Genomic DNA, 13,874 nt, shown 5'->3' on the forward strand with positions numbered 1-13,874 from the left:
TTTTATGAAACCACATTGAACTTTTTTATTTTCTTTAATTATTTTCACTTAGACTTTTGCATGGAAGATCATGTTTTTTTTCCCCTTTCCATTTTATAAATGAATCTTGGGCACATGAATGGACAAAGGCTACTTAGGCAGCACCAATACTTTCCGAAGGCCTCAATGTCATGTCGTGTCGTGTCGTGTCGTATTCGACAATTTTCGACATGCGACCAACACGTGATCAACGCTCCGGACATGCAAGCCTAGCATCCCGATACACAATTTCGACACGCACGGAGATCAATTTTAAGCATTTTCAATAAATATAAATTTATTAAAAAAATATATAATTAAGTCATATACCCAATCACCCCAAAATTAATAAACCAAACAAACCCAAAAAAAATCTAATTGTAAATCCCTAACAAAAGAAGAATAGGAAGAAACTCAATGCTTATATTTTTATACATACATGATAATTTGTCGTGCATGTATATATAAAAATATACATTTAATATAAAATGTGTCCCAACGTATCAGAAATCTCAATTTTTTTTAGAAATAATGAGTCGACGTGTCGTATCTCTTATCGCGTATCGTGTGTCGCATGTCGTTGTTGGTGTTTGTGCTACTTAGAAGGCTACTTGAATGAACAAGTCATTTTTTATGAGATAAGAGTAGCAGGAATGCCATAATTTTTTTTTTTTTACTCATTTAAGTACCACGTGTGAGTAAAATGGATCATTTGAGCGCAATTTCCAGCATATCATCCTACGTGGGTTCTTTATTTAATTTTCCATTTAATTTTTATTCTTTTTTTTTCGTTTCTTTTTTTTTTTTTTCCCGTTTCGACGAGTAGCAGGCGACCCTCGTGCCATCTCTAATTATGGCACTCTTGTTGTTCTTATACCAATTTGAGTTTATTGAAAATGGATCGTTGATAAAAAGATGAGGTCTTGTGGGCAACACAATGGGCCGTTACGGTCGGGCTAGGTTCAGCAATTAAGTCACGGTGGAAGCAAGAGTCCGAACCCGATTTCCTTTACCGGATCCTCTCCACTCAAACCCGCTCCGGACACTGACGTTGCGAAAGAAAACATCGTTTCTTCTTCTTCTTCTTCCTCCTCCTCCTCCTCTCTTTCCCGCTGTCTCTATTCTCAGTTCACAGTCCCCACTCTGCACTTTGAACCGAAAAATGAGCGGTCTTGTCGGACTCATCCAATCCACAATCTCCGCCTCTGCAATCAACTCCGCCGTACATCTTCCCTTCCCTAGTAGTCCGTTAATTTCCTCTTCACCTTCTTCTCTCCTCTGCACTCTTCCCTCTCATCTCAACCCGCTCCACGGCCGCAAGCCCATCTCAAGTTAGTACCACAGTCCATTCTCAAGGGCGGCTTCTTTTTTGCGCATTTCTTTCTGGGCACTCTTGTTTTTGCGTCGATCTGCATCGGGTGAGTGAAAAGATGCTCTCTTGCAGGTCCTCGAGCGAGCAATTCTGCGACGGCACGAGTGGAAGAAGACCGGGTGGACGTGGAAGTCGCGGAGGGTTACACGGTCACCCAGTTCTGCGACAGGATCATCGACGTGTTCTTGAACGAGAAGCCCCGAGTGAAGGAGTGGAGGAAGTTCTTGGTGTTCCGAGAGGAGTGGAATAAGTACAGGGACGGCTTCCACAGTCGCTGCCGCTCACGGGCTGATAGCGAGGACGACTTGAATTTGAAGCAAAGGTATATCGCTCTTTCGAGGAAGGTCAAGAAGGTATAAAACCTTTCGATGCTCTTCTTTTTGTGGTTGAAGTGGTTCTTGTTTGAGGTTTGATTGGGGTAGTTTTGATCGTTTGATGTATGATTGACTGTTGTAGATTGATGAGGAGATGGAGAGGCACAGTGAGTTGCTTAGGGAGGTTCAGGACAGCCCGACGGATATCGGCACAGTGGTTGCACGGCGGCGCAAGGGCTTCACAGGAGAGTTCTTCAGTTATCTCACTACACTTTCAGAAACGTATGATAGCTTGGAAGATCGGGATGGTAATCAATACGAATTTGCCGCTATTTTAACTTGCATTTTGCTATTTAAGAAGATAGGGTCTGAAATAACTGGTTTAGGAACTTGATTTCTCATGGTCATACCTCTGTTTTGATGTGAATGTAGCTAATGAAAACCTTGAAACTCCTCTCACTAGCATATGGCAAAATGTCTCGTTTTGCTTGCGCAGCATTGGCAAGGCTGGGCGCTAGATGCTTGTCTGCAGTCAGTGCTTATGACAACACTTTGGAGACTGTGGAAAATTTAGACAGTGCTCAATCCAAATTCGATGAGATACTCAATTCTCCTTCGATAGAGGTGGCATGTGAAAAGATTAAAAGCCTTGCCAAGGCAAAGGAGCTCGACTCCTCATTAATCCTGTTGATAAATAGTGCATGGGCTTCAGCGAAGGAATCCAAAACCTTGAAAGACGAGGTATTGGAGGCAACTGTCTCGTTTGAACCATCTCTACGCGTATCATTCAGCCCATATATTTTACTTGCATCATCTGTAGATTTCTGGGTTCAAGGCTGATAAAAGTGTGCCTGCCTCTTATTGTTTGAATGCTGATAATATATATTACAAACAGAAATATCCACTTTAATTAAACTTTTATCAGCAACAGATGCATCAATACTTGTAGAGGATATATGGGTAGATGAATGCGTGGTTAAGCGGAGAGCCTAGGAAAGCAACAGCAGTTTACGTATAGGATATTCACTGGAAATCCATGATCGACTCATTTAGCAGTGTTTCTTCATCCCATTAAAAAGTTAACTATCATTTTATACTTTGATTTATAAGCTTCTTATGGCTCTATGCCCACCATTAAAAAGTTAACTATCATTTTATACTTTGATTAATAAGCTTCCTATGGCTCTATGCCTATCAGGGCATCCTAGTCACAAGTTTCATATAGGTTTGAAGGGGTTCTTTTTTCACAATTTCATAATTATGATTTTAGACACAAGTGCCATTATGTTGGATTAGATGTTGATGTAGAATGACATCGTTTTGTTGATAGGAAATTTCACTCTACGTCTTTGACTGGGGCCAATATGTCGTAAATCGATGAATTACCTTACTTGTCTATCGCTGTACTTTTTATGCCTTGTGTTCTTTCAGTATCACCTTTGCTTATTTTCTCTACATAAACGCAGGTCAAAGATATCATGTGTCGAATATATAAAGCCACAAAAAGCAGTCTAAGGAGTATTGCTCCTAAAGAGATAAAATTACTCAAGTATCTGCTGAATATTACAGACCCTGAAGAGCGGTTTTCAGCACTGGCAACAGCTTTTTCTCCAGGTGATGAAAGAGAAGCCAAGGACCCAAGTGCTTTATACACGTAAGCAAGCAGGTCCTTCAAATGAGAGTATCATCTACAAGCTTGTTTGTTACGATTTTAATTTTTCTCTGCTTGGATCTCCTGAGCAGCACCCCAAAGGAGCTTCATAAGTGGATTAAAATCATGCTTGATGCGTACCATCTTAACAAAGAGGATACTGACATTAGGGAAGCAAAGCAATTGACTGAACCTGTCGTTATTCAAAGGCTTTTCATCTTGAAGGACACAATTGAAGAGGAGTACTTAGAGAAAGACGAATCTCAGACAGATAAGAAGGATGATGATGACAAAGTGGACTTATGAGGTAAGCATGTTATCTCATGTAATTTGCTGTTGGTCTGAAGAGTAGTGGTTATGGCTGAGGCATAGACTCTGAAATATGCTGCCCAAGGCAGTGTATTAGCTTCTAAAACTTCCAAGATTTGAGTCGGCACTTACAAGTGTTCAGCACTTCAGTTAAGTGTGAAAATTCATTTTTAGTTTTTTAATTTTATAGAATGGATCCGATTGGTATAGCTGGTTGCTGCAACCAAAATATGGCAATCTAAATGCCAATCCATTGTGGATTTGACCTGGTCCAACCCCGCAATGAGATTGATGGTAAACATGTTTGCAGCGAACTCATTCATTTAAGTATCGCACTAATAGGTAGAACCAGGTAGATATTTGTGGTGAGTGACCAAACTAGTAGGCGCCTTAGGATGATGGTTATTTTTTTTGCTTTTCTATGTTTTCCCATCAGCATGGCACTGTCTAGTGTCTACATAATATGGGCTGAAATATTGTCTGTTAAAGAAGCTAGCCCCATGTCTGTTTGGTATTGTCATCACTGTTTTGTAGCTTATTGTGCTGTGATGTATTGTGACACGTATTTGGTAAGGTAGGTTATAGATGCAACACCTTGACGGTTGCGTTTGGAAAGACTTTTGGGGAAAGCCTTTGGGAAAATGCAAATACCTTTGGGCTAAAGAGATTTGGTGAAATGCAAATATTGTTTGGTAAACTGAATTTGAAAAGTGCATTGAGATGTAACTTTAGGAAAAATGTTGTTTGATAAATTTACATTTAGAAAGTCCTTTGGCATGCCAATTTAATTTTTTCAACTTCAATTCGTTCAAAATTAGGAAAAAAATAATGATGGCAACTTTTATATTTTCGCGTTGAGAGTAACTTAAAAGGCACATATTAACAAAATTTATAAGTTACAAAAGTCAAAATATGGCTATTTGCATGCAATGATATCAAAAGATCATTATAATGAATATGATCACATGAATCACGAAGGTAGAAATAAGTTTAGGAACTTCCTTAACTATTAATTCAACCCATAAATTATAATCAACCGAATATCCATACTTTTGACCAAAAAAAAAAAAGAGTACCCATGGTAAAGTGTAATTTCTTGCCATCGGATTTACCTCCTCATGCTCAACTCTTTTTCATGCAAAGAAGTTTAGGAACAGAAACAAGAACTTGATTAAAAAAAAAAAAAAACATGGCTCCATTAAGATTGCATTCATTGACGGATGAAATTAACTCCCAACATATTAACAAATGAACTTTCCTCCAAACACCAGAGGACACAACCATGTTTATAGAAAAAAAGATCAAAACTTTCACATCTTCAAAGAAAACTTCCTCCATCTCTCTATCTCTCTATTGCAAGAACCCACGACCGGCGAAGACAAACGGCGACAAATTCATGGAAGCTATCAAGACCAGAGACCCACATCTTCGGTAGTCCAACATGCCTTTTCCTTTGATGAACTTGACTTCCTCTAGTATCGAAAAGATAAAACTGTCGGTACCATCCCAGCGCAGACAAGAGGATCTAGTAAGAGACAGCAAGACATTCACAAGTCATTTGACAATAAAGAAAAGAAATCAAGACATTCCAAGATAGTTTAATCTTTCCAACTTAAAACAGTGGCACGCTCAATAAGATGCAAGCTCTTGAAACAAGAACACAAGCTATCTTGACTTTCCCGTGATTATAAGTGGGGCACATCCGTTCCTCATTTGCACCCAAATAATCAACAAGACAAGCTATTTTGACCATACTACATTATTAACTTGTTAGAGCACGACCACAAGCCTACATTAACTTGGCAAACTAATCAAGTGAGCATGACCATTCTTTTCATGTTAGATCGGACCAAACCACTCATTTCCCCAAAGGTTGTCTAGAAAAAATCATTCGCCCAGCAAATTACCACCAAATTGACAAGTGACCAGCAATCGACCAACACGAAGTTGTCCAAAAACCTCAAAGTGACAGAAAAACAAGCCTTATGGTGTTTGGAGAAGCCTTATATTGGAAGCCCGAATGTAAGCCTACTAAACTGAATTAAGAAAACTCAACATAGTCTCAAGCACCGAGGAAATTGTTCATTGCATGAGTGCTATGTTTCATTGCATCAGCATTGCATAAGCTACATAGCAACCCCATTAACATGACAGCAATGGCACAAAAGGATAAAAAGCGGAATAGGAAGAAAATTTAGTCGGTGTCCATTGTGAGCAATCAGCCACCATACATTTGCATCGCACAATTTGAGAACTTCATCTTATCATGTTTAGTACATCTTGTACACATGGAAATTGATTTGGTTCAATGAATAACCATGCTTTGAGTAATCTGCATAATTGGTGTCCATAAACCCCGCCACGCCACTAAGCATCGTAGACTCTCTCCTTGATAGCGAGTTTATTGTTTACTTTTTCTTGTTCTTTATTGTTTACCTTTCCTTGATATCCGGAAGTGAAAAAATTCAAGGTAACTTCTTTGTCTGTACAAAAATTTAAGTGTATCTACCATATGATCCATGACCCAAGAACAAGCAAAAAGCAAGAAATAATAGCATGAATAAAGGTTTGGAACTTTCTCTTTTCTCAAACTTCTGCATTCTACGGGGACCGCGAATATGATCAATCGATATGGGAAGACTCCTTCAAATGGCCGAGCCATCTTATCATCTTTAATCGCAAATGAACACCCAATTCTTGGTGTTACAAAGACACGAGCCACATACATAGCCTATTGATTGACTAGTCATAGCAAAACGGAAAATTCCAAGGTTGGTAGATTTACCTAATCGCTAAATTTGTCTGATATGAATGGCCAACTTGAACAAATAATTCATCTCAGCTCACATACCTAAGCACTATCAGCATAAATGCCAACTAGCCACAAAATACACTATGCATCCGCACCACGTAAGACACGAGCACGCGAGATTCAAGCTCGAGAGGCGAGCTTCGGGATTCCAAAGAAAATCCAGGCAAAAACAAATCTAATAAAGGCCTAAAAGTGAAGTATTTCACCGATTGCATCAGAAAATTGAAGGAATCTACATCGAACGCTAAGGGGAAGCAACGGCGACGTGAGAGAAGATGAACTCACCGTGCGATTGCATCGAAACGATGATCGCGGGGGCCAACGCAGTGGATCGGGAGAATGAGTGGATGGAGACCGGCCTTTACTGAGCCACCATCATCGAAGGTAATCACACGAAAGGAAAGAACCGAGAATCCAGATTTAGGGTTTCTGGGTGTGTCTTCGTCTTTGCGATGGTCCTCTGGGAAGAGACCGTGAAACAATCCAGCTTCGTGGGTTTTTTTTTCCTATTTAAGGGCTAATTTTGGAATGACAATAAATATTGAGGACTATTAAGGAAAGATATATAAAAAAAAAAGGATATTGTGCATTCTCGGCAACATGCCGAGAATGCTAGAAAGCCCAAGGTAGCCTTGGGCTTTCAGCCTTTTGAAAGCTACTTTTCATTAAAGATATTTTAAAAAATGTTTCCCAAACACCTGCACTTTAGCCCAAGGAGCTTTGGGTGTCCAAAGCCCCTTCGGAAAGCCATTCCCAAACGCACCCGAAGTTGGGTGGGAAGAATTCCTAGAAGCCACTGTGTCATCCTGTTACTGTGAGTTGTTTGTCAAGTTTGTTCCGTACTTAATGGTCGTTAAGTATCAAATACCATGGGACGTCTGAATTTTTTAACAGACTGGATTTCAGATGCAATTGGACAATTTTAGAATGTGGGATCAGACTGAAAACCCCTTCAATTATCCCTTCTTTGGCAGTTCTGTCAATACTTGAGAGTCTCGGGAAGCAGTATGAGGGAAAAATGATGAAAGGAATTACATCCTTTTGACAGTAAAAGCATATTTTCAGCTAGATTGACCTATTTTAATATCCCTTTGACGTATTGAATGCCTCAAACTCTGTTTCCTCACCAACTTGTGGCTCCACACGTCGTTTAAGTTTCGATGTGGAACCAGTTAATCATTCCCATATGTTTTAATCAGCTATATCTGACTATTCGCCTTGTTTGGCAACCTGAGCAGCTTAATTGTTTGCAGATGGAGGTGTCTGTTAAGTTCACTTGTTCTGGTTGGTCCATATCGAAGAATGGTGTAGCGGGAACTCATCCTGATGCATCATTTGAATCTCATGTGTGTTGCTTTCTTGGAGGAAAGAGGAGGCCGCAATAGTTAGTGAGGTTGACGTTGAGATTCACTTGTGAGAAGTGATGTGATGCTACTTGCAATATTTAGCTCATGCCAGTTCCAATATGTGAAACACCCTAACAGAGGAGCTTCCGAGGTTCCTCGGAAGCAAACATGAGATGGAGTCGCATTGGGTATTAGGATGTATGTTGTATGAGGTTCTTTGATATCCAAGTTCCGACAGATCGGCATTGTTCCAACAATGTCTTATGTTGGCACGAGGTCGAACATATGGATGTCCCGTTTGCCTTTCAGGAGTTAGTCCCTGTGAGGTTCTGTTGGTACCATGTCGGCTCTGTAGTCAATGGAACAACCTTTGTTCCCATAAATTTGTCGACGTCCTTCGCCCGTCGGCGGTGGATGTATTTACACACTAATGAGGTCTGGTTTGATCAATTGGAATGGAATAACGGGGGTGGCCCTTCCTTGAAAGTAGATGCACTTGAGGATGATTATGAGCTTGGCCATTGGGCCCATAACGTGAATCACGGCAGCTGTACTAATTTTCCCTGTATAAGGCCAAGAAAGTGAATTCAACCGCATCATGAAGTCTATCGGGATTAGAGGCATCAAATGGGTGGATCGGGTCGGGTCTAGGTCGGGTCGAATATGGTCCGACCCATATTGACCCGTCTAACCCGTTTTGACCATATTCAATAACCCATACCCGACTTGACCCATAGCCGACCCATAGCCGACCCTACCCATTTTGACCCATATTACTAAATCGTACTAATATTCTAATAAAATCTTTATATCATATTCAATCTATTTTAAGCTTTTCACACGTATATGTTACTAGACAAAAACTTCATATCAAATAAAAAAGAAAATTAAATAATAAATATTTAGTAAATAAAATAAAAATAATATTACTAAAATACTTTTATGCAATAAAAAATCAAGTGAAAATTTTTCCTATTTTTTAATTTTTTAATATTTTGTAATCAATTGAAATTTTTTCCTTTTTTAAAATTTTTCTATTTTTTCGAATTTTTTTATTTTTTAAAATATTTTCAATCAAGTGAAATTTTTTACCTTTTTAATTTTTTCTAATTTCCCTTCTTCTCCACCTTCCATCCCACACGTTATCATCATCGTTGTTGGGAAAGAAAAAGCGAGATTCGGTCTTAGATCTCCTCCAGGCTCCAGCCTTCCTTTTTGATTCTCCCTTCGGATCATCGGACTCTGAACGATCTTCGCGGCTTTCACCACTGGATTCTCCCTCACGATCGCCTCACGGCTGGCCACCTTGTAATCGTAGTTGTAGTTGTGCCGATCGAAGTACCGGTGCTCCGAGCACAAGAGTTCTCTACACCGGCATCGGAATCCGGTGAGGCCTACCTTCCTCCAACATTCGGAGCACCGATTCACTTCTTGCCTAGGGTTTGACTCGGTCGAGGGAGGCGAAGCGGCCGTCTCTCTTCTGCTCGTCCTCGTCGCAACTTGTGAATCTTCTCGGCGGAGAACTTGCGATCCAAGGTGCCGGCGGCAAAGGAGGAGGAGGAGGATGAGGAAGTGGTGGGGGTGGAGGAGGTATCGGCGGTGGAGAACGACGGCGATCGGCGGCCGTGGGTGATGGGGTGTAGCGACACACGGCGGCCGGCAACAGGAGCACGGCGGCGATTGGCAAAGGGATGGAGGAGTATAGCGGTGATCGAGCGGCGCAAGCGGATGGTCGGCGGACGGAGGCCGAATTCGGTGGGGGTCGACCGCACCGACGGAGGGTCGGCTTATGAAAATATAAAAATAATAACTAAGCATTTTAAGGAGGCTGGCCCATTTGCAGCTTGTGGGTAGAGCTATCGATAATGGGTCCGAAAGAAATGGGTTTCACGTGTGACCCATTTTTGACCCATTTAATTTCACTTCTACCTTTTCAACCCATTTTTTAGTGGGTCTCTAAAAGCTAATGACCCATATAAGACTCATTTTATACAAACTATGGGTCGGATATGGGTTTATGACCCATATTGACAGCTCTAATCGGGATCATTCACACTCTGCATCCCCTCTTCATTTCAACCTCGTCGGGCTATTTGAGCTCATGATTATCTTCATTCAAACCGTGTATAATCTCCAAGATTGAGCCAATTGCTTGGCCGCCGTATGATCAAGAGCGAAAGTACCTCGGTCAATATGCTTTTTCTATCGTTGATGATGTTTCTCAATTGAACATTCATAAGTAGACAAGTCACGTACACCAAAGAGATAAATGCGTTGAAAGTTTTAAAATTTGTCAAGAAAGCGTAATCGAATCCTAAAACTTTTAAAAAGTACATTTAAGTGCTAGAGTTTATTAGAAAGTGCAATCAAATCTTAAAACTTTTAAAAAGCACAATCAAATTCTTTCATTAATGATTGTCCCTTTTTGAAAATTTTAAGATTTCATTGTAGTTTAATGATAAAGTTTAAGACTCGGCCGCACTTTTATGACAAGTTTTAAGATTTAATTGTACTTTTAGAAAGTTTTAAGATTTAATTACACTTTCGCGATAAATTCTTAGACTTTCGAAACACTTATCAGGATATCAAATGAATTCGTAAGTACATGTGAATCCATAACATTTTACTCATAAAAAAAAAAAAGAATAATAGAACCTTTGACTTTCACGTACATGCAGAAATCCAATCTTATCTATGCACAAAACACGAACGCCTTTGTACTGCACGTCCTCAACTGTACTTTTTTTCTTTTTGGTCGAATCAACTGTACTTTTTTTATTTGGTCGGAAATCAATCGACTGTACTTTGAACTATTGCTTCTTGTGGTAGTTCTAGCCGGTATTCATAATAATTCAAAATATTTTCTGGTGACCTAACTTGAAAAAGTTTTATTGATAAAGAGTCCAACCTAGATAGACTTACTCTTCTCGAGGCATGAAGCTGGATTCATTCCACAACCCAATCAATCTATTGCTGCTCCTGAAATTGCACTCAAATTTGGCGCGAATGATTTCTTTGAAGTTTTGGGTCATTTCTCTTCCTTCTCTGCCCAATTTATGAGTCGAGCGGTGGTGCGATCTTCGTGTTTCAAGCAGTCTTAGCCCTGTACATGGCGACCGGGCTGGTATAGACACAACTTCGGATATGAACCAACATAAATCCGAATCATTAAAGCAAAGTGATTTTAAATGGGTCGAAATGGGGAAAAGTGTCAAAAAGGTCATAAATCTATTGCATTTGTGCCAATTCAGTTATAAATATTTTATTGGTGGGAATTTAGTCCTAAACCTTTCGTATTTATGTCAATTCAGTTCTAAACCTTCCGTATTTTTGCCAATTAATTTAAACCGGTCAATTTTGATCGAAAATCATTGACATGGAGGTCGGTTGTCCTACGTGGTATGGCGGTGCTGACGTGATATTTTTAATATTATTTAAGTATTTTTAATAATTTTTTGGTTTTTTTCTTCTTTCTTTTCTTGCATTTTTTTTTTTTTGGGACTAGGGCCAATAGGAGTCGCCACCAACCCTTGCCGGCCCCAAATGAGGGTCGGCGACCCTCACCCGATGCCGGTGACTCTTGCTTGCCCCCAATCCAAAAAAACATGCAAGAAAAGAAAATTCAAGAAAACAAGAAAAAATATTTAAAAAAATAAAAAGTACTAACATATTTAAATAATTTTAAAAAAATGCCACATCAACACTAGCCAAGGACAACCGACATTCACGTCGGTGATTTCCGGCCAAAATTGGCTGGATTGACTCGATTGGCTCAAATTCAAAAGGTTTAGGACCGAATTGGCACAAATAGAAAAAGTTTAGGACTAAATTAACATCAACAAAGGTTCAAGACTGAATTGGTATCCATGCAAATGATTTAGTATTGAAGTGACACTAATAAAAGATTTAAGATTAAATTGGCATCAATATAATAAGTTTATGACTATTTTGATACTTTTTCCGGTCGAAATTTGATCAACCCATATCCGACGCTATTCAAATTCGGCTGACCCTATCTTTTCTTCGAAAATTGTAATTCGTACCTTAGTGTGCCAAAACTTTAGGCCCATAAACGCGTTCTCCAAGTTAACAAAACAAGAAATTTCATGTATTGACCGACCGCAAAACTATTTGGCTCATCACATCATAATGTCAGAGAAATTTGATTCGACACTATACGAAAGAATATATTAAAACAATACTAAAGGTAATCATTACCTTTAATCTCATTAAAGAGTACATCATGGGAAGCACACACCTACCAAATACAATATTATTTAACCAAAAAAGAAAAGCACGGTAAAAGCACTTCATAAGTTCATATAACTCCGACTGACAACATCACGTGGTCCAAATTTTAACTTCTAACGAAGGAGGTACACCTCCTGAAAATTAGACAAATAGTATTTTTCTTTATGATATTACATATAAATTGGCTAACAAGATTGGATATTTCGTAATTATAACTATTCCAAACTTCCAATTATCTATGTCGACCCGACCTATTTGTGAATTGTTTGAGCAATGAGTAATGTTAGAGACACTAAAATCCCTCTAATATGACTCAGAGTCTATTTAATTTGAATAAAAGATGACAAGAAAACAATCGATTGCACGAAAATTCTCCAAATAAGATATTTATCTCAAATTAAACATAATAATTTACGTCAATAAATAATGATTGTTATGTTTCAAACCCCTTTTTTCTTTTCCAAGGAAAATGAATAAAAGATACACATGTTGACATTATCATTTTTAAAGATCCAACTGAACATATAAAAACATGCCATCAAATTTTGTCAGATTTTTTCTTAAGCAAATGGAATCACTACGTTGGACATTGATCAATGCCATAACAATACCAGAAATACCAAAATTATGTACAATACTCACTTTAATGCCAAACATTTTTGCCAGCTCACTTAAGTACTACATTGGAAAAAAAGATCACTTAAGTGCCAAATCGGATAAATTCTAGCCAAATTGATTACGTAGCATTTGTTATTTAGATTTTAATATGATGTGACATATTCTTTTAAAAATTTGGTCCACGTGGGCTTTTAAAATTAAACATAAGCTAAAAACTCATTTTTTTGGTAATGCAAACTTAAGACAAATTTTATTTAAATTAAATAGAAAAATAAACAAAAATTAAAGAGAGAAAGGGGGGGTAGGGGTTGGAGAACCAGGCGGTGAGGGCTTGCACAACCTTCGCCGCCGCCGCATCACCATCATCGGTGAGGGTAGGGGATGCCCGGCGGGGGTCGCCAATTCTCGGCCAATCGCCGACGAACCCTACCGACCGCAGGCAAGGGCCTGCAAGCCGTGGCCCAGGTTTTGCGGAGGGCCGACTATCATCGCTCCATCTTGGGGAGGGCCTCAACCCCCGTCAACCATCCCCCACCTTCACCAGCCATTGTTAGCAATGGTGGGGTGACGACAACAAGGGCTATGCAAACCCTCGTCAACTGGTAGTTAAGCATTCCTTTTTTTTATTTAGTTTTTTTTTTCATATTTCATTTAAATCTTTCATTTCGAATTTTTAGCTTTTTTATTTTTAATCTGATTAAGTTTGTCCTTTTGTTTTGAAATATTTCTTTCTAAACTTTTAGCTTTTTTTATGGCTTACTGGACCTCTAGCGAGCCTTATCGGATTTCCAGTCAAGCAGATAGAAGTTAACACTTAAGTTATCGTTCTTTAAAAGGTGGCACTTAAGTGATACAAAAAAAAATTGGCATTAAAGTGAGTAATGTACACAAATTTTGGCACTTATGGTATCATTTTGCCATTTATCAATAGTGGGGAGATCACATTAAATGAATTAAAAGTTCATGAATGATCTTGCACATTGAATTAAAGTTTCTTGGGAAAATTTCAAATAAAGGCTTAAAGTGTCATTATTTTCTCAAATAAGAGCTTGAAGTGGACTTTATTTCAAATAAAAGCATAAAGTGCCATCTTTGTTTCAAAGAAAAGCCTCACCAACTTGACCAAAAGCATTTTCGTCCTTTTTTTGTTGTGTTTTTTTTTTTAAAATTTTCCTTTTTTCTC

General features: G+C 38.9%; 1 protein-coding gene across 5 annotated transcripts; it reads left to right on the plus strand.

The window, feature by feature from the left end:
• The first annotated feature begins 1,093 nt into the window (after nucleotides 1–1,093).
• LOC115739435 (uncharacterized protein At4g37920) lies at nucleotides 1,094–8,313 on the plus strand. Of its 5 annotated transcripts, none has more exons than XR_007196962.1 (7): nucleotides 1,094–1,349; nucleotides 1,463–1,743; nucleotides 1,847–2,012; nucleotides 2,201–2,445; nucleotides 3,171–3,358; nucleotides 3,581–3,662; nucleotides 7,706–8,313. XR_007196962.1 is itself a non-coding variant. In XM_030672528.2 (7 exons), exons 1-6 carry the CDS (start codon nucleotides 1,181–1,183, stop codon nucleotides 3,659–3,661), a joined length of 1,263 nt encoding a protein of 420 aa, XP_030528388.1. In that variant the 5' UTR covers nucleotides 1,094–1,180; the 3' UTR covers nucleotide 3,662; nucleotides 7,706–8,313. The 5 variants fall into 5 exon arrangements, 3 of the variants coding, with proteins under 3 accessions (XP_030528388.1, XP_030528390.1, XP_030528389.1); XR_007196963.1 differs by having other exon boundaries at nucleotides 7,715–8,313; XM_030672528.2 differs by having other exon boundaries at nucleotides 3,448–3,662.
• Nucleotides 8,314–13,874: the final 5,561 nt, after the last annotated feature.

The sequence above is a fragment of the Rhodamnia argentea genome, chromosome 11 (genome assembly GCF_020921035.1).
Source record: "Rhodamnia argentea isolate NSW1041297 chromosome 11, ASM2092103v1, whole genome shotgun sequence".
NCBI classification, from domain to species: domain Eukaryota; kingdom Viridiplantae; phylum Streptophyta; class Magnoliopsida; order Myrtales; family Myrtaceae; genus Rhodamnia; species Rhodamnia argentea.